Source organism: Dasypus novemcinctus, chromosome 13, assembly GCF_030445035.2.
Source record: "Dasypus novemcinctus isolate mDasNov1 chromosome 13, mDasNov1.1.hap2, whole genome shotgun sequence".
Classification (NCBI taxonomy): Eukaryota; Metazoa; Chordata; class Mammalia; order Cingulata; family Dasypodidae; genus Dasypus; species Dasypus novemcinctus.
Window position 1 is genome coordinate 64,827,261 of NC_080685.1, and position 26,477 is coordinate 64,853,737.

Genomic DNA, 26,477 nt, shown 5'->3' on the forward strand with positions numbered 1-26,477 from the left:
ATAGAAGAGGACAAAGAAGAACACAGCAAAATGGACACACAGAATAGACAATTGGGGCAGGGAGGGGGGAAGGGGGGAGAAATAAATAAATAAATAAATCTTTAAAAAAAAATAAAAAGTTATGACAAAACTCAATCAAGGTCACCTAGGTTATCTTCTATGTTGCCTTCTAATTTTTTAGCTTTGTGTTTTCCGTTTATGTCCATGATTCGTTTTGAGTTCATTTTTGTGAAAGGTATACGGTGTGTGTCTAGATTAAGTTTTTGTACATGGGTAAACAGTTGCTCCAATACCATTTGTTTAGAAGACTGTCCCTTTATCCATTGAATTGCCTTTGCTCTTTTGTCAGCAATCATTGCTGTGTCTGAGTGCAGGTCTGGCAAGGCCAGACTATCTGTTGTTTTCATTGTTTTTAAAGATGGTGTTAAGGATGGAATTGTGTCCCCCAACTCCAAAAAATATGTATGTGTTAAAATCCTGGTTCCGTAAATGTGATCCTATGTGGAAATAGGATCTTCGAAGATATTATTAGTTAGAATGAGGCCAGACTAGATTTGGGTGGGCCTTATTAATGTAATATGACTCGTGTCCTTATAAGCAGAGAAAATTTGGACAAAGTCAGTAGGAGACAGATGCAAAGATAACCATGTGAGGTAGACAGAGACTGAGTTATGGATTCTTGGCAAGCCACCACCAGAACGCTACAGACTTCAGAAAAAGCGTGATCCTGCTGACTCCTTAACTTTGGACTTCTAGTTCCAAAGCTATGAGAAAGTAATTCCTGTTGTTTAATAAGCAAACTAATATGAGATACTTTGTTACAGCAGCCCTGACAAACTAAGTTACTAGTCAATGGATTATGTATTTTGATTGTTTACTGTCTGCCTTCCCCCATTATTAGAAAGTAAAGTCCATGAAAGCATGGACTTGGTTTTGTTCATTGCTATATCCCCAGTGCCTAGCCTGGTACCTGGTAAGTAGCAGGTGTTAAATAAGTATTTATTTAATAACTAAATGAACTCTCTTAGGGTATTGAGCTTCCTGAAGCAGGGTCTTGCTAAATAATATTTTAAAAAACATAGTGATATGCTACACCAGCCTTCCAAGAGTTTCCATAAAGCTGGAATGCCTGCAACATCCATTAGCTTGCAGGATTTATCACCAACATTTCCTACATTTTGGACTGTAACTATAATACATATCTGAGGATAAAGAGCAGTCACAAATCTAAAAACGCACTCTGCCAATAACATGCTGAGTCTTCTGTCTTTTAGTTAAATTATTTTTCATCCATATTCTCCTCCCCTTCTGTACCTTATTTTTCCCTAGTTTCTTGGGAAAAGAACTTATATTAGTGATGGTTTAAAGGGTTACTAAAATTAATGGAATTCCTTCCTTAGAACAGTTCTCTGTTATGAGATTTAATCCTGAAATGGTACACATTTTCTTGAAGGGTATGCCTTTATTATTTTCCTATAATTGAGAAAGATTTCTGCTCTGGGGAAGCATATTCTTTGAATGAATGAATTCATTTATGATCATTATTTTATTTTAGGTAAAATAATTTCTATCACTTGGTTACCCTGCTTATCAGGATATGTCTTCACACTGCCTGTATTGGACGTCTGTTGCTCATGAAACCCCCAAATGCTGGCAGCTTCTTTTAATTGACATAGCACTTTTTCCTTTTACCCTTAAAAAGAAAAAAAAAATGCTTTCAGGATATTTTAGCAGAATGTCTTCCCCCTGGGCTGAAAAGCCATACAGGCACGTGATTATTCAGCAAACCCTCTTGAGATTTTAGCTGCCTTGATTTTTTTTACCGGGCAGGCATTGGCATGATTTCCAAGGAGGTGGTCTGTCATACCTGAAACTTTTCCTTAGGACTGAGCTTGTGGATGAATAAGGCCTCTTTGGTCCCTTAGACACCAAATTAATTTTTCACTGTGTTCCAGAGTTACATTATAGTGTGTCTTTCCAGTATATCATATAATGAGATAGATAAAGGAGTTAATGTCTTTTATTGATGGCTACATCATGTATCAATTTGTCCACATTGAAAAAGGCAGAAGAGGAAATTACTCTCTGTGGATTGAAATTAACACTAATTTTAACCTAGGATTCATCCCTTGGCCTTTTTTATTTCAACATTTGAAGTTAAAAGTAAAATTGTTTTCAACCACTTTGTCCTGTCTGTAAATCTCTAGAGTCTCTGTTGTAGGATCATTATAGAGAAATGAATGCTACTATTTACAGAAGGTACTTAAATAGCTTAAACAAAGAGCATTAGCTAAATAGTGTTAACTATGTATTTGCTCAGAGTTGTGTCCAAGTTAGCTGTATCCCACTCTGGAATCACCCTATTTACTGTGTGCAGATCTTCTCTATGAAAAGTCATGAGAAAGAAAGACCTGTTATAAATATATATATTTTTTTAAAGATTTATTTTATTTATTTAATTCCCCTCCCCTCCCCCGTTGTCTGTTTTCTGTCTTTTTGCTGCGTCTTGTTTCTTTGTCCGCTTCTGTTGTCGTCAGCGGCACGGCGGCACGGGAAGTGTGGGCGGCGCCATTCCTCGGCAGGCTGCTCCCTCCTTCGCGCTGGGCGGCTCTCCTTATGGGTGCACTCCTTGCACGTGGGGCTCCCCTACGCGGGGGACACCCCTGTGTGGCAGGGCACTCCTTGCGCGCATCAGCACTGCGCATGGCCAGCTCCACACGGGTCAAGGAGGCCCGGGGCTTGAACCACGGACCTCCCATGTGGTAGACGGACGCCCTAACCACTGGGCCAAAGTCCGTTTCCCCTGTTATAAATATTAAATTCTGTTATGATTGATCCACAACTGTGATTATTACTAATTTATGTTTTTCTTTAGGTGGGATTTTCCCCTTGTGATGTTACTACCTCAAATCCTAAAATTCTTTGTTATTAATGCATAAGTTATGTTTTTCATATGTGGATTTCTGTAAGACCTATCAAATATGAGCTATAAGGAGTTTTATCATCTTTGTTATTTTAGATTTGTGGAATGAAACAGCTCCATTATGTTTTTTAACTACTCTTAAAAATTATAGGGAAAATATGTTCTGTGGTTTGTAAATTAAAGTTTTACACTATAAACATGTTAGAAGTTAAATGAAATTATGGTATTTTGGTGATGCCTCTCTATTTTCAGCATCTTTACAGTCATGTATAATTTATAAAGTAGAACTTCAGAACCTATTATTATTTTTATTGCTATTAATATTATTACTAGATTGAGGAAATACAATCTGTTAAAGGCAAAATAAATACTTTTAGGAGTTTACACAGTAACCTATGGAGGAAATAAACAAGAAGGGTCTTGAGTAGGTAAAGATGATGGAATTACTTTAAATAGATGTTAAAATTAGAGTAGAGGAGTTCCTGAACAAGGCAGATAAATTGTCTTTCCAGTTACTACTCAGAGGATTCACTGGTAGTTTTCCCCCCATGTACCCATCAAGTAGAGTAAATAAGAGCTTAGAGGTGGGAACTTCCAGTTCATTTTTGACAGTGATTTCCCTTCACACTGAAGACAAAACTCCTTTTACAACTCTGAGCTAATTTTCAAATGTGCTTTCCCACATGGGTGTTTTGGGTAAGTCTCAAAATATTTTGCTGTTTATATCAGTCAAAAAAAACTCCTCTGGAAACATATCAGTTGAGAATGAAAAAAGAGCAGTGAATAGATAGAAATTTCTATCCTAAATTTCAACATATGGGCTAGAATTCCTTTAGGAAATATATATATATGTGTGTGTGTGTATATATATTAATATATATCTGTAAATGTGTATGTATATGTTCATTAAGCAATATTTTGAAAAATAGAAAAAATGTCTAAAAGTTGTCTTAATAGTCTTTTTGTTCTGGTCAGTGTCGCATACCCTGCCAGTTAGGGATGTTTAGAGAAACTTGTTGTAACTTGTGTGCATTGCAGTGGCATTGTGTGCATTGCAATATATACAAAACTGGGAATAACTATGATACCTACTGACAACAGAAGATTTAGATAATTTAAAATTTCAGTTTCTCTAAGATCTGTTTCTTCTTTTCCATCTTTTTAGAAAAAAAATTTTAGATGGACAGCTGATAAAAATCAATCTTTTTCTATGACTATTAATTTAGATACTGGTTTGACATTTTGAAAGAAGGAAAATATTAGTTATGGAATTTGTACTGATGAAGTAGTTGGAATATGTTGTCTTTTATCAGGGTATAACTTCCCATCAAGACTGAGTAACAGGGATTCTGGTCAATATTTGTGAATGCTTTATCTGACTGTCCCTCTCTGAACTAAATTTCTCATATATGCAATAGTATAGCTAGTTTTTATGCAACTCGTTGTATGTAGAAAATTTTTCAAACACTAAGTTTCGGTTTCTGGCATTCAGACTATCTATTTCAGAAAATGAGCATGTCCTGTGTTCCACTAAGAGCACACTGTACCTTGGTGTATTTGGACGTCTGTTTTTAGCAGTAACAGTGGGATCAAGGGAGGGAGGTAAGACAGGTATAATATGACTCAGTCTGCCAAGTGGCAAAGCTAGTATAGGTCCTATATAATAATTTTTATATTAAATGACTACTTGACAGTTTGCAAAACCCTTTTATATGTGTAAACATTGAGGTATACTGTCTTCATTTTATAGCACCATTTGTTGAAAAGACTTTCTCCATTGAATTGCTTTTGAACTTTTGTCATAAATAAACTGACCAGGGAATATTAAGATGGCAATAATAGTACAAAAGATTGGTGGCGGAGGATGGAGCTGTATTGGAGCAAGGAGAGTAAATTGAATTCACAGGGAGGAATGAAGAGTACCAGAAATGGTAAATACGTCGGTTAATATAAAAGACTCTAAAATATTTGTCTTCTTCCCTTAACTTCTTTAAGAGAAATAAGACGATATAAAACGATAACTATAGCACTGTATTATTGGGCTTATAGTATACATAGACATTTATAACAATAATAGCACAAAGAAGGGAGAAGGCAATGGAGCTATAATGAAGCAGTTTCTATATTTTACTAGATTTATATTAATCTTAGGTAGACTGTGATAAATTAAGATGTAGAAAGTAATTTCTATAGCTCAGTGATTATTAGAGACAAGTGATAACACAATTGAACAAAAACCAAGCAAATATCTGGTACTTTAAAAATATTAAGTTCTAGGATCAGTAGGTCTTCTTTGGTCCCAAGTCCAATACCATCTACCAATATATCTACAAAAATAAGCGCCAAAAGTGATAATACTGAGTTGTCAAGACAAGTTGAACTTTTGTGTAGTGTAAGAGAGTTGCATAATCAATTTTAGAAAAAATGTTTTTCAGAAATATAAAATAAAAGTTTAGATACCTAAAGAAATAGTCATAGCCTATGGAAAACTCATTCATTCAAAAAGTCTCATTCATTCCAACAAGGTACTGTACTAGTCATTGGGGATTAGTAAATAAAAAGCATTTTGAGGATGAAAACTTTATTTTTTAAAAATTTTTAATAAAAAGCTTTCACCCTCAAAATGCTTACGATCTAATAGAAAACAAACCCATAGATATATAAGTATAATGAAGTTATTACCATTATCTAGGTTCACACAAGGTACCACTGGAGAATTAGAGACATCTAACTGCCTAGAGTTTGGGGAGGTGATTGGGAAGACTTCAGAGAAGATGATGCTTTTCTGACTCTTGAAAAGGAATTAAGATATTGCCAGGTAGACAGATATCATTTATTTAGTAAATGCTGTCTGACAGTTTTGCTTGTTAACTGAAGTATGACCACATTGTTGGTTTAACTCTTTCAAAGTTGTTTTAAAATTGGTTTGAATATATGGAAACAAACCTAGATACACGTTCTCTTTTCAAATCATTATGTATTAATCATTATATAAACTTAAATAATGGGTAGTAGATAAGTAGTCTTTTGTGACTATATATATGTATAAATTTTTTAGGTTGTTTTGTTTTGTTCAATTGTTAGAAAACTTCAATTATGTGAGACAAAATATAATAATGAAAGAAAAAGATGATGCTTGACCAATTATAACTCTTCTAAATGAACAAAAATGTAAAATTTTAATAACTAGCTAAATTTTAAAGTAGAATTTCCTAAAGAACACAAAACAACTTTGAAACCAATGCAACTGTATATGAGAAAGCTCATTTGTTATTGGTTCCCTGGTTTTACTTAACAAAAAAATAGTTAATGCATTTTATTTCCATTTTAACACATTAAAATTAGAGAGGATTCATTGTGACATTATTGCTCAAGCTGTTAAGGAAGACAAATGACAAATTTTAATGGACCAACAAAAGTTACTCAAGTTGATTTGCTCTGTTTTCTTCAGAAGTCATTCCACAACTTTATTCCATGTCCTGCTCAGCTTTTTATAGCCATTCTCCTGACTGGGTCAAAATGAGGAAGAATAAACTCCAAATGCATATGTGTGTGCTTGTTTCCTCAGGATCTTAAGTGCTAATTTATATACCCTGGCAGGACTAAGGAAGAGAACTGTATTAGTCAGCCAAAGGGGTACTGATGCAAAATACCAGAATTGCTTAGTTTTTATAAAGGGTATTTATTTGGGGTAGGAGCTTACAGATATCAAGCCGTAAAGCATAAGTTACTTCCTTCACCAAAGTCTATTTTCATGTGTTGGAGCAAGATGGCTGCCAACAGCTGCGAGGGTTCAGGCTTCCTGGGTTCCTCCCTTCCAGAGTCTTGCTTCTCTTTCCTCTGTGTTCTTATTTCTTGGGGCTCCAGCTTAAGTCATCAGCATCAAATTACAACATCAAAACTCCAACATCAAAAACCTTCAACTCTGTCCTTTGTCATGCCTTTTATCTGTGAGTGCCTACTCCTTGGTGCCCTAATAACATGGCCCAGTCAAAGCCCCAATCATAACTCAATCATGCCCACGTACAGACCAGATGACAAACATAATCCAGTATCTATTTTTGGAATTCATAACCATATCAAACTGTTACAAGAACCATATTGTCCACCCTTAAGGGCTCACTACTTTTTGGGTCTTTCTCTTCCAGTCATTTTCAAAGACAATAGAATGAAGAAAATATGACTTTTGCCAGACCCAAACCAACTGGTAGTCACTGGGTTTTAATGGCTTATATTTCTTAAATCAACTTCTAGGCATATCTTCTTATACTTTCTCATATGAATAGTATTGGAAGGCTATGTATGATTTCTTGAATCTAAAGCAGTCTCAAAGTCTTGTTTCTAACCTACTGTTAAAAAAAACCACAGCAATTGTGCTGAAAGATCTATTTTCCTGAGATTCCTTCCAGTTTCCAGGAAGCAAAAGCTAGAAGCCCTTCTAGGTAAAGTATATACTTCCGTTTTTATTTATGTATATGATATATATTATGCTATATTTAAACAAATATAGTAGTAGTCCAGCAATCCAATTATTAGAACCTACCAAGTGCCTGGAATTATGCTGGGCTGGGGTTAAAGGGGTAGACATGGCCTATCCTGAGATTCAAGATTTTCTGAAATGATTAATTTGATATCCACTGGAACAATGTATAAATATTTACTTATTTTGAAATAATTTAAATTGAATTCAAATACAAGGCACAATTCCTTACTTTCCCTTTTTCTTTAGTTTGTGGGAAAATCTGGGTCTTACTGAATCCTTTCTTTGCCCTCCTCAGAGTCTTGTGCCTTGCACTTTGTTAGGTGCTTTATGGTCAGATAATTTCATCTGAAAGTAGGAAATTTCAGTCCAGGCTATACTGGGTACCTGGACAGTTAAGTTACATGACTGTGCTTTTCAGTGATAAAAGTATCAAAGGGAACATTCCTTATAATCTTCATCACTGATCTGCCCTAGCCTTTGTTTTGTATCTCATACCTAATAAGGTAGAAGCTGCTTTTATTGCATCGACCAACCCTTCCACAGTATTTGCAATCCAGTTACCTCAATCATCTATGTGGTATTGGGTGGATTTTTATGATTTTGGTTTTTTATAACTTTCCTATAGCCTCTCTGATGCCCGGTAACTCAGGTGATACCCCTTTTTTTTTTTTTTAAGATCCTGATATTCCTTTTTTTAAAATAAACTTTATTTTTAAAGAGGTTTTAGATTACAGAACACTTACATCAAAAGTAGTATGAGGAATTCCCATCTACCCTCCTCCCTCTCCCACATCATCCCCTATTTTTTTAAAAATGTAGCAGTATAGTTCATTATGGTGTATCTGTAAAAGCCACTCATTAAATTTTTTTTTTTTAAATGCACATTTAAAAAACGACTCACTTATGGTAGGGACTAACCTACCTACAGTAATAATCTGAAAAATAAAACTATCATTGTCACAATTATCAGTACTTCACACATCTAATAAATACTGAAAGAGGCAGTGACTATTGTTATAACTTCTTTAAAGCCAAAAACGTAAGCACAAATCAGAATTAAGAGAAACTTCAGAATGTTCACATTTGCATGTATTTTTTTTTAAAGATTAATTTTATTTATTTCTCTTCCCTTCTCCCCCTTTGTCTGCTCTCTGTGTCCATTTGCTGTGTGTTCTTTTGCCTCCACTTGCATTATCCGGTGGCACTGCATCTCTTTTTTGTTGTGTCATCTTGCTGCATCAGTGTGTGTGGCACCACTCCTGGGCGGGCTGCACCTTTTTCATGCCGGGCAGCTCTCCTTGCGGGGCGCACTCCTTGTACATGGGGCACCCTACACGGGGGTGCCCCTGCATGGCACAGCACTCCTTGTGCATGGCAGTGCTGCATGTGGGCCAGCTTACCACATGGCTCAGGAGACCCTGGGGATTGAATCCTGGACCCTCCATATGGTAGACGGATGCTCTCTCAGTTGAGCCATGTGCACTTCCCTTTGCATGCATTTTTGACTGAACTTTCAAAGATTTCACATGTAATAAAACCACAACTTTGAATCAAAGTGAATATTAAATACATTTAAGTCTTGTGATAAACTTACTCTAAAGAAGCAAGGAAAACAGTGAATACTAACAGTAGTTTCTAGGAGCGAAAGCAATCACTTATTTCCTTTATCATAAAACAAAAGTCAATGAGTCACATTTTAATAACCCTGACCAAGTTATTTATTATTCAAGAATTTGCTTTTCAACTTGTTCTTTAAAACGTACCCATCCATATATTTGGATTAAATTAAATTTATACATTAAAACATTTTGTTCAGAATTCTAATTTTAAGTATAAACCATAACTTATCAAAGCATAGTCCAAACACTGTACAATAATGCTACCATTTAGGTTTATATGCTTCATCTGAAAAACTTACAAACAGGAGTTTTGCCCTGTTTCTCCAGAATAAATGTCCCTATGTATAAAACTTTGAAGATTCAAATAATTCATGTTATATATTTTCCTTCATTGGGCTTTGATAAAAAACAGAGCCGTCTGGTGTTGGAGCACCATCTTCCTTCTCAGTTACAGTCTCTACAGTCCCAGAAGCAGGCTCAATAACCGTTGTTCTATTTGTTGAAGCTGTTGTCTGTTTCTCAACATTAGCTGCGCAACAGCAACAATCTCACTTTCAAAGTCACAGTCAGAAATTGACTTTGGTGAGAAATCTGTTACTTCTGCTGACAATTCACTCTTTTTAATCCTCTGTGCCATTTTTTGCTGCTCCTGGAGTGTTCTTGCCCAAGAAAGGTCTTCTTTCCATATTTCAGGGTTCATTGGTTAGATTTTGATATGAAGGCTATTTGAAAACTTTGAATTGCTTCATCCATTTTGTCCTTTGACTCTGTTGTCATATTCTTCTATTGTCTGCTTATCCTTTAGTTTACCCTTCCTAATAATCTTCATTTCTAAACTCTTCTCCAAATCTCTTGCCCTTTTTTTTTTTTTCCTTTCAGGCTGCAGCACCCCTTTTCAGTAGCTCTTGCAAATCTGGTCTTTTGGTAACATATTCTATCAGTTTTTGTCTGTGAAGACTTTAAACTCACCCTCATTTTTGAAGGACAGCTTTGCCAGATACAGAATTCTTGGCTGGCAGTTTTTTTCTTTCAGAACCGTTTCTTCTCTCCTCCGTGGTTTCTGATGAGAGATCGGCACTTAATCTTACTGAATTTCCCTTGTATGTGATGGTTTGCGCTTCTCTCGCTGCTCTCAGAATCCTCTCTTTATCTCTGATATTTGTCATTCTGAATAGTAGATCTTAGAGTAGATCTATTCAGATTTATTCTGTTTGGGGTGTGTTGTCCTTGGATATTGAATTTATGTCCTTCATAGGGTTGGGATGTTCTCGGTCATTATTTTCTCAAAAATTCTTTCGGCCCTTTTCCATTCTCTACTCCTTCTGTGACACCAATGACATGAATGTTTGTGCGTTTCGTGTTGTCATTTAATTCCCCAAGACTCCATTATATGTTTTCCATTCTCTTTTCTTTCTGTTCTCCTGTCTTTTCTAGTTCAGATGTTCTGTCTTTGAAATCACTAATTTTGTCTTCAAGCAATTCAAATCTGCTCTTATGTGCCTCTAATGTATTTTTAATCATATCTATCATGTCTTTCATTTCCATAAACTCTGTTACTTTTCTTTGCAGGCTTTCAAATTGTTCTTTATGCTCTCCCGGTGTCTTTTTAATATCCTTTATTTCTTTAGTCATATTTTCTTTAAGCTTTTTGAAGTGATATAGGAGAGTTGTGAGATTTTCACTGATTAATTTATTAAATCCTATATCTCTTCAGGATATTTGGTTTGTTATTTTGGCTGGGACATCTCTTCCTGTTTCCTAGTACGACTTGTAATTCTTTGCTGACGTCTAGGCATCTGAATATGTTGGTGAATTTACTCTAGTGGCTAATTTCTCTCTTTTGCCTGTTTCCCCCACAGCTCTTCTTTGATATTTGGTTCAACTTATTCTCAGTCTTTAAAATTTCCCAGTTTTCAAAATCAGTCCAGGGACTCACTAGTGGGACACAGATTTTCTCTCAGGGTTGTATACAGAGAGCGCAATTTCCAGACCAGCCAGCAGATGGCACTAGTCAGTGCACCTTTCCATGGAGGTGTTTTAGTCTCTGCTTTCCTGTGTTGAATTTCCAGATTGGAGATTCAAAATGGGCTCTGCTGGCTGACTTTACTGAACAAAAACACCCTGACTCCCCTTCCCCTTTCCCTTGAAACAGTTGACAGGGAGGAAGATGTCTGCTCCCCTCAGTCAGCTACAGTGAGCCAGTGGCTTTACCCCAGCGTAATATCTGGGGGTGGTAGAAGGGAGCCCTTCCTGGCTACCACTGAGGCTTGGTAACTCAGGTTTGTTGTTTCAGATTCTTTGTCTCTCTGTCCCTGACCTCTTGGAAGTTGTGTAGCACTGTTCTGGTCTGCTAATCCCCAAAGCAGGTCCCTCGGACCACTTTTGGCTCTTTCTCCATTGTTTTTGTGAGAGCATTCAGCTCTGCCTGTTAGTCCATCGCCTTCTTCCCTAGATCCCTCTGTGACTATAATATTTTAACAAACCAATGGTCATTCTGTAATATATTATGTGATGATTAAGTGATATCTTAGGAAGAACAATTTTGTTTCAGCTTTTCTGGAAGTTTATTGCTGTTTTAAATTATTCTTAAAATCTCTAGTCTGTGCAATGGAGAGAACATCATTCTAATAATTGTGGTATAAGTATTTCAAAGCAGAGACTTTTCTTTTTAGAGTCTTTGTAGATTTGATAGCTAATAGGATGGATGAAAAGTGATCATAAGAATTTTTACTTAGAGTCTAGAAATAGAGATGTAAGGGGACAAATAACATTTTTGCTAAAGAGAATATCGTCTTAAATTGTGCATTCAGTTGTAGAATGTTAATATGCTAGTAAGTCTTTTTCCAATTTCTGGAGAATTGGTTGGCTTAATGAAAAGAACAACTGATAATTTTTATTTGCCTTTTAAAGAAAATTCCTCAGGTGATTACATTTCACTGAATTATTGAACACAAGCTTTATTAAGTAGGTAATAAGGGTTTTTAGTTTATGGCAAACAAAAGCCAAAAATAATTTGAAGAACTAGATATTAGATTTAGCAAGGAAACCAAAATCCTTTTAACACTAATTGTGTGATATATAGTTTTACCCCCAAAAAAGAAAAATTTCATTTTATTTCTCTATTTTTCTATTAGCTTTTATTAAAAACTCAAGTGTCACAATACATATTGAGGTCCATAGCAACATATTTATTCTGATTTAATAATTCTGATGCTTGGAAAAATTCAACAGAAATATTTAAAAAGAATCAAGATTCCCTCCCAGTTGAAAGAACTGTACATATAGCAATAGGAAATGAGTAAATTATGAGTCAACTTGATGGAATATTATATAGCCATTAAAAGTAATTTTGAAAAACCACATTAGAAACATGGAGAAAATATTTATTATAGTTTATTTTAAAATAAGACCAGGATACCAACTTATGTTCTATTATAAGATACCAAGTTAGAAAGTTGGACATTGAACACCCAGGGTCCATAGCCAATTTAGATTCCCTAAACACTATTAGTGTCCTTTGAACCTCATTCTTTAGGTTCCTAAATATAGTTTGATACTCTCAGGTACTTTGATCAGAAGAGATGGGTGAGTGCAAAAGAGAAGGACAGAAAGTCAATAGATAACCCTTATTTATAGGATTTCTATGGAAAAATATAGCTTTAAGTGTTTATATTTGAAGATGAGAGATTTCTTTAGACATTATGGATACCCTTTCCCAAAGATTTTACAGTGTTTTATCTTATCATTAACTGAGTGACTATGAATTATAAATGTATTGTGACTTTATTTTCAGGATAAGAGAGATCTTGAAGGCATCCCGAAAATTGCAAGGTGACCCAGATTTGCCGATGTCTTTTACTTTGGCCATAGTAGAGTCTGATTCCACAATAGTTTATTATAAACTTACTGATGGATTTATGCTGCCAGACCCTCAGGTCAGTTTTGAGGTAACTGACAAAAAACAGTGAAAAAAGGGGAAAATTGTGAGATTATGTTGTGTGAATCAAGCCATTCATAGAAATACAGCTTCCTTCACAATATGAAGGACTTCAAGAAAGAAAATGTTTCCATACCTCTGAGAAATGGCTATATTTTGTTCAAAGAAACATGTTCTTAGTTATTTTTATAAAAATAATTAGATTTCCTACTCTCTGGAAAAGTTCATAGTTACCCAAAATACTTCATGAAATGATTATATATTTAATTATTTAATGACTAACTGAAGTAGAATGTAAAGGCTAATAATAGTTTTAACTTAAAGAACATGTCTTTAGGAAATGTTAAATTGGTTGACATTTTGACAGGAACATTCTAATAAAATCAGTGTGTTATATGTTATTTCACACTTTGTTGGAATAATTGGGATAATTATATTAAATGTCTTTCTAACTTTGCTTTTAAATTACATTATTTACTGGGAAAAGATTCACCCTGATCTTTTTTGTGTTTATTTTGCAGAATATTTCACTTAGAAGATGACAGCTATACTTTCCAATGCTTATTTTATTCATACAAGATTGGATTTGAGACCGATCAGCCTGCTTCCTCTTTCATCGCAGAGATAGTCGGGGTTGACTTCACTGGTCCATTCCATACGTTTTCTTTCTGAAGAATAAGACTTTCCTAGATAGAAAAATGTTTTTTTTGTTAAAAATATAGGGTAGTTACTCTAGAACTTTCTTATATGGATACATTGTAATTACAGTTGTATGCAGGTTTATGCCAAGGATATGTTCAGAAGGTTGGAATGAGTCTTTCTCCTGTCATCCCACTCTCATAGCTCTTTGTTCACTGCTACCACAGCTGGCTCTTCGATGAGACTGCCACCTCTTTTCCCTACTCAACTCTCCATGTGCCTTTTGGCCCATGTAACTAGCTTGGAATGGTATTTCATATATACCTTAACACCTTGAGAGTTTACTTCTGTCTGCTTTTTCATCCCTCACTTTAAATAAGAACTAAAGGTTAACTTAGATATCTAGGTTAACAGGGACCAGAGAAATGCTACCTTCAAGAGTACTGGACCTTCCTTTCCATTCTTATGGCTACCAAGAACTCTTGTTATATCATACCTAGAATATTACAAGAGAGATAGTATGGGACAATATCAGCCTTAACAATGTCTTTAACAACTAAACCCACTAATTCCACTTTTGTTACTTGCTCCCATTTAAGTTGTCCAAACTGTGAAAAATTATATCCACAACGATATTTCAAGTAGTGTTACTTGTAATAGCCCAATTATAAACTACTTAAAAATTTAGGTCAGGGGTCAGCAAAATTTTTCTGTAAAGGGCCAGATAGTATGTTTTAGGCTTTGTAGGCCATACAGTCTTGTCACAACTATTCAGCTCTGCTGTTTTTAGCACAAAAGCAGCCATAGACAATGTGTACAAATGGGCATGGCTGTGCTCCAATAAACTTTATTTGCAAATGTGTTAATCATAGTTTGTCACTCCTGCTCAGGGCAAGGGTTGGCCAATCTGTTCTTTATAGATAAGAGAGTAAATATTTTAGGCTTTGTGAGCCATATATGATCTCTGTTACATATTTTGATTTTTTTCTTTATAACCCTTTAAAAAAATGTAAAAATTACTTTTAGCTTGTGGACTGTACAAAACTAGACCCTGGGCCCAATTTAATTCATCGGTCGTAATTTGCAAACCCTTCCTCTAGGGGAATAGTCAATAAACAAATATACCCCAAATTAGTAATGAATATTATGAAAAATATGAAAAAATGTTGTATTAAATTAAAAAAGCAAGACATAAAGAAGTGTATGAATGGGTATGATTATGGCTGCAAATAACACACAAGCATATTAAAAAAATGATAAAGTAAAATTAACTGTGGTTTTAGTGGAATAGCAGGACAGAAAATGGATAACTTTGTCTTTTTGCAATATTTTGGTTTTTATTTGGTCTGTTTAGTTTTATAATAAAAATGTTTTAAAATTTAAAAAGTTATATTGAAATCATATTATCATTCACAACAATGTAATCACAAACTTCACAGCTTAAGACAGTACAAATATTTTATCACAGTTTTTGTGCATTAGGAATATAGGTACGGGTTAGTTGGGTCCTCTGTAAAGCTATAGTCAAGGTGTGGCCAGGGATGTGGTCTCATGTGAGCTTTGACTGGGGGAAGGACCCACTCACTGATGTGGTTGTTAGCTGGTTCCTGTTGATGGGAGGCCACTCTCAGCTCTGTACTGTATGGGAATTCCCAACATGGTGGGTTGCTTCCTCTAAGCCAGTAAAGGAGAGAGTCTCTCAACAAGATGGACTTTATAATTTTATGTAACATAATCATGTACATCTTTTCATCTTTGCCATGTTCTATTGGTTAGAAGCAAGTCACAAGTCCCACACTCATTTCACAGCTATTTACTCTAGAAAACATCAATAACAAGAATGGTAAAATGACAAAAATTAGGAACCTTGCAAAATGACAGAAAGCATAGTTCTTGGTCTGTAGTAGTTCCTCATACCTTTATTTTATAGTGTATTTGGATTTTGTCTTTTTTCTACATGGAGGTAGGGTATTTGGATTTTGTCTTTTTTCTACATGGAGGGTCTTGGCAACTCCTTCAGACTCCCTTTGCTTCCGCAGAAAACCTTAAGATTCCTTTTTAGAACAGTATATGTTTCTGTGCCTGTAGTGTGCAATTTGCAGACCTAAGGACCCTAAAACAGTTTATGATCAGTTCTTAGGGTCTTGGCTATTTGATCCTCTTGAGACTTTTCCTCATACCTCTAAAAAGATAGCATGAATTTTCAGAATGAAGTGTCAGTCTTAATGAGTCAGTGTGTCAGATTTGACTGGTGTTAGCCAGTGGGCCCCTAGACCAAAAGTGTCTTTAGGAGCTGACTGTGAACGGAGCTTTCTTAAAGAAATCTTTAAAACTAGGTCTCAGTCCCACTGTATGCTCTGGGATGTTTATTCTATTTCATAATGTTCTCTTTATACTTGATAAAAAATGTTCTTGTCCAAAGTCAGTCAGATGTCAACTAAGTGAATAATGGTCCAGAACAGTGGACTCAACCCAGCTGTGTCTCTCATTTAAGTGAAAAACTAGGTAAAGTAACTTGCTTGATGAAGTGGTTTTTGTAATTGCATTTATATTTGTCTTCCTTATTAGACTATGAGCCCCTTAAAAATGGGAAAGGAATATACACACTTTAATAAGTGTAATATTAATTAAATACATATGTATATATGTATCTCCCATGTATATGCCAATAACTGGTATCTAGTATCAAAAAGTATTTGGTGAATGAATGAATGCATAAATGCTGATTGTAGATGTGCTGATATATATAGTACCTTTTTGCCTTGAGGCAAACTAAAATTACTTATTGGGGCACCAGAGGGCGCTGCTAGATAAGCACAGAATTTCCAGACTTGAAGTGGATTAGTTTAAGAAATGGTGCTCTTGAAATTTTATTTTCAATCTGTGGGGAATAGCACAAATGAAAATATAAATACATTTTATGTGCTCACACCCCCTTTTTCTTTTTGGCATTCCTCTAAAATTACACTCTGCTGACATTAAAATATGTGACTTGATTCATCCTTTGTTGAAAATGGGGATCTATATTTAAAAGTAAAAGCTGTTTAGGTGGGTGTTTTTTTCTAGACTAAGGTTTTGTTCCTTTCTGTATGAAATTAGGCATTTAATTTTTTCCTCCCAAAGCCAAATTTATTAAATGGATTTCAGGACCAGGTCACATAGCCAGCAACCCCAATTCTGAAATACTGTGCTAGCTAAATAGTAAAGATGAAATATAAATTGCTGCTGTAATACATATGAACTTTTCTATAGAAGCAGCAATACATGTGAACTTTTCAATAAAAGAGGAGGCAGGAAAGAGGGAAAGGGCGGGTAATGATTTTGTTCTGGTGCTTCTAAGCCTTTCTTTTCTGGAGTTGCTGTTTAGTGCACCCTCTTGATGAGGATAGCTCAGTGGAACATGTGGTGATCTAGGTCCAGTGAGCCCAGACCAACTTATTTTGCTTCCCCTACCTGGGCCTCTCTAGAAGAATGTGTACCTAAACACCATAGATCTCTTGTAAAGAACTTAAGAGCAGAGTTTGCAATTATAAGCTACAACTAGATAGTCTCCTACAAAGTTCATGTAATATTTTTATTTATTTATTTTTTTGGTTGAAACAGCTTTACACTTTAGTAAGTCTGGAACCAAATGACTTACGTAAAACGTCATAATGTCTCATCATCTCTTTCTGAGCAGTTTTGTTCTGAATTCCTCTCTGAGATCACTTTTTCCATTGCCGTCCCCTGTGGGGGTGGGGGAGCATGGTCTTTTCAGTACAACACAGTGGTTACTGCCAAAGTTTATAGCTCTTCTGTACAGAAGCTCTTCATTCATCTGCCGTATTCGACCTTGACCATTTACATATGCAGAATATTGTGGTATCCTCTAAACAAATAACAGTACGTTTTCTTTTCCTTCTGGCAATATCTGTTCTAGCTGTACCTTACCACCCCCGCTTCCCCAGCCTAATTCTCTTAATGATCTTTGAGTAAGAACTGTTTGTGCTCACTAAGGAAAGAAGATAGAGAAATCACATGACTATTGGGTGGGTGTGCTATTTTAATGTTGTAGATTATCCTGGAAAATTTCCCCCAACCCTGTTTAACCATAATCAAAGGTCAGCATTTTAAGTCTCAGGGTCCTGAAAGGAGGTATTATTATGAAGTATTTAATTAAGGTTTGTTCATTTATTAATTGATCTTCCAACACTAGCCAAACTACTTTTAAGTGCCTAGATACCTGGTAAGTGAGGATACAATGATAAATAGACATGACCTCTGCCTCAAGGAACTCAGACAGGCAAGTATAACTCTCCTTAGCCAGAACTCTTATTAAAGTGTATTGTCAGTGTGAATAGAATGAACATTTGTCATGTAGTATATGAAGTTTGTGTAGTTTATGCAGTTTACTTAAGAGGTTTAATGAGTTTTGATAAACAGTTTTCAAATAATCAATTTATGTGTATTATTTGCCCCAAAGGACTGAACTTTGGAGAGGGTACGTTGCACAATGCATCTCTCAAGAAGCTTAATGTCTAGCTATAGAAGAGAAAATCTATGTATACAAAATATTTGAGAGCATTGCAAGACAGTATTATATATATATGCTAAATTTTAATATGTAGCATTTTATTCGCTGCCAAGTATTTCAGTACACTTTATACTGATTTGCACAACAGGACTGATGTTATTAGCTTGTTATTGATTTGTATTATTATCTCATTTAATAGATGGAGAAATTAGGGCACCAAATGGGTAAGTAATGGCTTCATGTAGTAGCATGTGAGTGGGTAATTGGGGATTAGAAGTAGGTCTCCTGATACCTAGTTCATTGTTCTTTTCAGAATACCATTCTGCCTATTTCTTGTGTGATGCAGAGAAATATATTAATGTGTGTTAAAGAAACTTTGGGAGGAAAACGGTAACTCTGTTTAGTCTTGGAGATAGTTAGGAAATGATTTAGGGATCAGAGACAGTATACATATAAACCCTTGAACAAATGTATCAAAATGTTAAGCTGTTTGTGAATAATTTGGAAAACCACATTAATAGGCAATGTATTGATGATTTTATTCCAAAGAATAATGTTGTATCCTTGACATTCATGTCTATAGTCTTTTGTAGCCAAACCTAAAACAATATTTAATAAGAAATTGAGAAGAACTCAGAAAGTTTCCCTGCTTTTTGGAGCTAAATTTTTTGCTCCCATTAAGAATACGGTAGTCTCAGAAAACTTTTAAATGATGATTTCCTTTCAACATAAAGGGTTCTGGATCCCAGATATCCCTCAGATCTGCTTGCTATGACTTGAAATCTTACATAATCCTACTTATCATAAAGCTTTGATCCAATTTAATTTGCAAGTGTGTATAGTACCCCCAGGGGCAAGGCACAATGCTAGATTTGTGTGGAAGAAGCCTGGATATTTTATTTTAGACCCAACACACAAAATTAGTCAAATTGTTATAAGAATTTCTAATTGTTTGTTCTCAATTTCTATCATCGCATTGCAGCAAGCAATATTTTGTGGACTGGCATCTGTGTATGGACCGTACCTATAGTAGCCTTTGTTAGAACTCAGATAAGAAGTAATGAGTGCGTGAACCCCAAAAGTAGCCTGGGTATACTAGTCAGGATAGGCTAGATTATGATGCAGTAACAAGTGACATTGTTTAATAATTTTTCTTTCTTGCTCACATCTCGTGCCTATACATTGACAGTCAGTTCCTTACTGTGCAAAGCAGGTTGACAGAGTCTCTACCATCTGGAACATTGTTGGTTCCCATGGCAGGAAGAAGACAGTCCTATAGTGTCTCATACTGCAAATAATATGCTTCTACCAAAAGCAACATATATCATTACTGCCCATATTTCACTGGCCAAAGCATGGCTGGCCTTGATCAGCTTTAAGAAGGAGGGCAAGTAAAATTCTACCAGGTGAGGAGAAGTAGAATTACCATTTCCTGGTAATAGAAAGGAGAGGAAAGATAGTAAGGAGGTGGATGTAACAACTGATAAGCTGTAGGGAACAAAGAAGGCGAAGGAGTTGATCCTCAGACTATTATGAGCCTTTAAGGGGAATTTTAATGTTTAATATTGCAATGGAAAATGAGTGAGAGGACATTGCAGGAAGAGCAGAGCCTTAAGCACCACTAAGGTGGGAAAAGGCCAACCTAGGGAACTGGGGAGGAGAGTGAAGTTTGAAAGACAAACATCTTCCTACTTTCCTGCTCGGGTTCTGGATTTAGTATCTGACATAAGGAAGGAAGGAAGGTCTCTTATGTATCAGGGACCTAGGCTCACCAAAAACTTTTCTTGTCTTTCCTCTTTGATGCATCATGGGCTATTGTACTTACTGTGTTGTCCTGGTCTTTTCTTCCTTTCTAAGAATGAACAAGAAAGTATATATGCCTACAGCATGGGGATTTAGTTGAGTCCCGAGTGAATATTTTGGAAGGAGGCTAGTTAAACATGGGTGAATGGATGGATAAATGAATGGATAGATGAATGGGACTGGATTTTTGAGGATCATTGTAGCTTCCTTTTATTTATATGTGTGGGATCCTGAACTGTATTGGAATAGATCTAAGGGACTTTCAGTGTGTATTGGCAAGGGACAGGGAAAGAGAATCTTAGGAGAGGGAACATCAGTTCTCAGGGGTCCTCATCAGACCATGTTGTCCTGTGTAGAATTCAGCATCATCCTACCCTTGGTGGTTGGTCCACATGGGTCACTGCTGTGTTCTTCTAATACCTGGTCACAAGATCTTTCAGATCTGGGTCTCTTTTAGCTATTCCTTTTGGGCACTTGGGAATATTTAGTTCTGTCTCTGAACTTCATGGGCATGTGGGAAACTTTCAGCCTGTCTTGAGTCCTCTCTGTTAATATATGTTGTTAATCAGGATTCTTCTGGAAAACAGAACAAACAGGAAATACATATAGTTTTTAAATATTATGAGATTTATTATAGGGATTGTCTCACATGACTGTGGGGTTTGGCAAATTCAAATTCCATAGGGCAGGTGGCAGGCTGGGAACTCCAATGAAGGTTTTTGATGAGTTCCCCAGGAGAAGCTGGCTGGCTGAAGTAGAGATGGAAATTCTCCCTTCTGACTTCTAAAGTCATGTGTTCTCCCTTTAAGGACTTTAACTGATTGGATGAGACTTCCCTCATTGCTGAAGGCAAGCTCCTCAGTTGATTGTTGATGTAATCAACCATAGATGCAATCAACTTACTAATGATTTAAAGCCATGAAATATCCTCACAGTAACAAAAAGCCAGCGCTTGTTTGACCAACCAAACAACGGAACACCATAACCTGGCTAAACTGACATATGACAATATGTTTTCCTAGCCAGCCGTATTCTCTACTGTATCTATAACATGCGAGGTGAGTGATGCTCAGGGCTTCGGGTCTATGGAAGCTTTACCTGAACCTGGAGGCAGCAGCAGGGGGTGGGAGGAGAATCGCTTGGCACAGATTCTCTTCTCATTCCCCCCAAAGTAACAGGAGTACCTATTTGTCCTCCCCAGCAGGAACTCAGCCAGCCAGGGCCAGGGCAGAGGGGAAGAACACAGGCCTCTACTCAGTGGCCCACTCAAGGGGCTGACTGTCTTTGCTTTTGCTTTCTTTCCCCCACATCCCCCAGCTTTCTAGTTTTACCTTATCTTAGGGGGGACAAAATTAACTCTGACCAGATATACTTTCCTTCCAAACATACTGTTTTTGCCAAGATTTCAGGTTTTGAAATTCAAAGTCAAGAATCTGCATCTTTTGTTCTGCAGTATAATCCCATCCCTGAGGCAGTGTGCCAAGAAAGCCTGTATGGGAAAATGTTCACAGGTAACAAGAATTTCTGAAGAATGGAAAACACATCAATTAATATATCAAAATATTATCCTGCTACATTCGCAAATAGAAGTTGTTAATTATCGTTAACGTGCATATTTATACTCCTAAGACCTACTTAATTTCCTTAGTGTACATTTTATCATGCCTATCAGACTGTATCTTCCCTACGTAATACAATACTTGGCACATAGTAGGAACTCAATATCTTACTGCTTTCAAACGTCCATAAATGGCCTACTCCTCACGCAGTCCTATCCCTGCCATCATGGACAGGACAAGGATTGGCTGCCTGTTCACCCTTTCAACTTGGTATAGAAAGAGGAATCTTGTGTCCCTGGGCCCCAGGAGTGAATTCCTTCCATGCTACATGTTCCTGTCAACATGTTTATACTATGAGCTCCATTATATTTTAATCCCTAGTTTTAGTTGTATTGAGAAATCACAACAGGGATTTCTAAACAAAATATATCTGCCTGATAAGCATAATGTTTGATTACACATTCTTTCCTGTGCTAAACCTGTGTATTTACTTATCCAACTTGACTAAAGGCAGGACTGTGTGTATGACTGAATGTAGGCTGGTATTTTTAATGGTATGAAAATACAGAAGTTCTTTTGATTATTTCTGTTTTTTCCATGAATTAAGTAGCAAGATTATCAATTGAGAGTGATGAGGATTTGGAGTATTTGAGAAAAGAGAAGATATGAAATTACTGGCTAAAAAAACACACCTAATCATGTGGACTGCTCTCAGTTTAAATTCTTGATCCTCCTAGGGGTCAGCAAACTTTTTCTTAAATGGCCAGGTAACAATTATTTTAGGCTTGTGGCTCATGTAGTCTCTGCCAGAATGATTCAACAATCCTATTGTAGGTCAGAAGCAGGTACAAACAACAGCCTTAGGATATACAGGATGACAACCAGGCAGTGGGGCAGGTCTACATGAGTTTAGATAAACAGATTTATTGGAATAGTGCCATACCCATTCACTTATGTACTGTCTATTTCTGCTTTTGAGCTATGACAGCAACACTGAATAATAACAGTTTCTGTGATTCAGGGATTTGGGAACAGCTTAGCTGGGTAGTTATGGCTCAGGGTCTTTCATGAGGTTGCAGTCAAAACATCAGCCAGGGCTGCTGTCATCTGAAGGCTTGATTGGGGCTGGAGGATCCACTTGCAAGTCAGCTCACTGACATACCTATTGGCAGGAGAACTCAGGTCATTGTTATGTGGGTCTCTCCATAGGGCTGCTTGAGTCTCCTCACAGTATGGCATCTGGCTTCAAAGTGAATGATCCCAGAATGATAGCAAGGAGAAAGCTCTAATGCCTCACAATTCACACACTGACATAGCAAAGGGAAAGCTCTAATGCATCAGAATTCACACACTGACACTTCTGCTTTATTCTCTTTATCAGAAGCAGGTCATTAAGTCCAGTCTGCACTCAAGGGGAGAAGATTTAGACTCCACATTTTGAATGGAGGAATATCAAAGAGTTTGTGGAGATAGATAGGTAGGTAGATAGATAGATAGATAGATAGATAGATAGATAGATAGATAGATAGATAGATAGATAGATAGATAGTCTATCTGGTGCATTGCTTAGCTGTGTGGGGGCCTGTGCCTCACCACACAGGTCTGGGACACCTTTTTTCTTTTTTTGCCAGGAGGTCCCAGGGATCAAACCCATGTCCTCCATATGGTAAATGGGAGCCCAGTTGCTTGACCTATAGCTGCTTCCCAGTGAATATATTTTAAAACCATCACAGGTGGGATAAGATGTGATAGGTAAGGGGCATTCTACTTCAATTAAAGGAGACTGTATAAGCAAAGTTATGAAATAGCATGGCTAGCTTTTGGAAACTGTTAGCCATTTAGTATGCTGATATTTATGCCAGGGTACAAGGTGGAGATGTGGTGAGGAAAATTCCTAGAACATAATGTGAGCCACCTATGTGATTCTAAATTTTCCAATATCCACATTAAATTATGTAAAAAGAAATAGGTAAAATCAATTGTAATTATATATTTTATTTAACCCAATTGTAGAGGTTAATTTTCTGTGTCAACTGGGCTAGCTTATGATATCCCATTTGGTCAAATACTAATTAAGTTACTGTGTAAATATTTCATAGATGGAAGTAGCATCTACAGTTAATTGCCCTTAATTAAAGGAGATTACCCTCCACAGTATGAGTGGGCATCATCCAATTAGTTGTAAGTCTTACCAGCAAGAACTGAGGGTTCCAGAAGAATTTCTGCCTCAAGACTTCAACATCAACTATGACTAGAATTTCCAGCCTGCCTTCTTCCCCTTGCAAATTCAGACTCAGGACTTTAGTAGCACCTTTACTAGAATTTCCAATCTGCAGCCTGCTCTATAGAATTCAGACTTGCCTGGTTCCATGGTCATGTGACTCCATTTCTTATAATAACTCTCTTTATACACATATAAACAAGCACATACTGTTAGTTCTGTTTTTCTGGAGAACCTTTACTATCAGTATATACAAAATATTATCATTTCATCAGGTAATCAATATAAAATTATTAATGAGATATTTTACGTTAATTTTTTGTCTGTATTCTTTGAAATCTGGTATATATTTCATGCTTATAGCACACCTCAATTTTAACTAGAACCGTTACAACTGCCCAAGAGCTACATGTGGCTAGTGGCCACCATATTTGAAATTATAGGTCTAGAGGTCTAGGCCAGGAACAGATCACTGAGAACCTCGAGCTGTATCCATTATGTAAATATTAGGCCCAATATAAGTTTTAGGTCAGAGAGTAACATGATCAAACTTCTGTTTTAGAAATCACTCCAACTGCATTTTGTTTAGGACCTGGAGGGGTGTAGGGATATGGGTGCCAAGAGCCGAGCTGAGCTGAGCTGAGCTGAGCTGCTAGGTGTTGAAGGAAACCAGTTGTGTTAGTCAGCCAAAGGGGTGCTGCTGCAAAATACCAGAAATTGGTTGGTTTTTATAAAGGGTATTTATTTGGGGTAGGAGCTTACAGATACCAGGCCAGAAAGCATAAATTACTTCCCTCACCAAAGTCTATTTTCATGTGTTGGAGCAAGATGGCTGCCGACGTCTGTGAGGATTCAGGCTTCCTGGGTTCCTCTGGGCTCAGTTCCTCTGTTTTCTCCATAGCTGTAGACTATGAGGCTCTCTAGGCTTTGTCTCTCTCCACAGGGTCAGTTGTAGACTATCAGACGAATGTCTTTGTCTCTCTCCCCAGGGCTCCAGCTTAAGACTTCAGCATCAAACTCCAACATGGAAACTCCAACATTAAAAGCCTTTTACTCTGTCCTTTGCCATGCCTTTTATCTGTGAGTACCTACCCACCAAATGGTGGGGACTCAACCAACACCCTACTGACACAAGAGGTTTACTTGATTAAGTAATAAAGTAATCAATCCAATATAATCTCATATGCCCAGAAGAAAAGATCAGTTTACAAACATAATCCAATATTTCTTTTTAGAATTCATCAGTAATATCAAACTGCTACACCAATGGAAGGCAATCAAAAGTAAAGAAACAGTGGCGTCTTCAATCACTTACTCTGATAGTATAAGCAAGAGCCTAACCTGAAGAAAAAGTGCTTTCTCCTCTGTTCCACTCTTTCCCATGGAATAGTGCCACCAGTAGAGGGTAAGATGGATCAGCATAGATGTGAGGTGATCTCACTGCTGAGGGAGCCTGGAACAAAGCCTTCTGCAGTTCTGTGGACTCAGATGCTTGGGGGTAGGTTTGCTAGGAGTTGAAAAGTACTGAGTACTGATTCAGAAAAGTACCTTCATTTCAAGAACTCCCATTTTTCCCCCTGATAAAGAGGTTTCAGCATAGGTGTCTGAGGAAAGCCTTGGTTTTGAGCCCCCTGATAGGGAGGTGTCTGGGGCTAGAAATGTGAACATGTTAGGAGCATGGCTGACCAAGACCTGAGTCCTTGACTGCAATTCCCTTCAGAGATTGCAATGCCCTGCCTGTGCCCCAAGTCTGGTGTGGGAAGGACAACTTTCCCCTGTGAGGCTTATCATGTAAAGCTTTTGAAATTGCATATAGTTGAGCCTGGAAAATCATATATAGGATTTTGACTTGGAGCTGGAGTCTTCAATGTGGAAGGAGATGATCAAGGGGGAAGAGAAGCCTAGAATAAGTCCAGGTTTCTGGCTTGGGCAACAGCAAGGATACAAAAGAGAATAACAGAGATAGAACATATTTTGTTTTGGGAGGATGGCAAAGGAAGATAACAAACATAGATTTGGAAAGTTTTGATTGAGGTACCCATGGGGTGTCGAGATGAAGATACCTGGTAGACAGTTGGAAGGATAGATCTGGAGTTCAGCAGAAAGAAATGAGCAAAGGTAGAACTGTCATAAAGCTCTCTCTTCCCATATAACATCACTATGAAATTACAGGGCACTGTGCAAAGTTTCTGTCTTCTCAACAGCTTGTCATTAGAGGCAGAATTAGATGAGGAGAAAGGAAAGGAGTTACCTCAGATGTAGATCTCTGATCAGTGGGTATCAGACTGGGAGGTCCTCTTTCCTGGCCTGGAATGATCTGGTCACTCGGGAGCAGGAGAGATGCCATGGAAACCCAGAGCAAGGGGTCATCCGAGAGAGAGGCAGGAGCTCACATGTGCTGCTTCAATGAGGGGAACAGGAGAAGAAGGAAGATGTATCTAAAGAAGGCATCAGGGAAACGGACTTTGGCCCAGTGGTTAGGGCGTCCGTCTACCACATGGGAGGGCCGCGGTTCAAGCCCCGGGCCTCCTTGACCCGTGTGGAGCTGGCCCATGCGCAGTGCTGATGCGCGCAAGGAGTGCCGTGCCACACAGGGGTGTCCCCCGCGTGGGGCTCCCCTACGCTCAAGGAGTGCACCCATAAGGAGAGCCGCCCAGCGCGAAGGAGGGAGCAGCCTGCCAAGGAATGGCGCCGCCCACACTTCCCGTGCCGCTGTCGACAACAGAAGCGGACAAAGAAACAAGATGCAGCAAAAAGACACAGAAAACAGACAACCGGGG

General features: G+C 37.2%; 1 protein-coding gene across 2 annotated transcripts in view; it reads left to right on the forward strand.

Moving 5' to 3' along the window:
• TSEN15 (tRNA splicing endonuclease subunit 15) overlaps positions 1-14,987 on the forward strand; it is a 34,874-nt gene extending 19,887 nt beyond the window's left edge. The window contains exons 4-5 of one of the 2 annotated variants that reach the window (XM_004469093.3): positions 12,819-12,960; positions 13,484-14,987. In XM_004469093.3, coding sequence (XP_004469150.2) covers positions 12,819-12,960; positions 13,484-13,504 — 163 coding nt within the window. In that variant the 3' untranslated portion in view covers positions 13,505-14,987. Of the gene's footprint in view, positions 1-12,818; positions 12,973-13,483 lie in introns of both variants that reach the window. The other variant, XM_023591902.2, reaches the window with a different exon arrangement.
• The last annotated feature ends 11,490 nt before the right edge of the window (positions 14,988-26,477 follow it).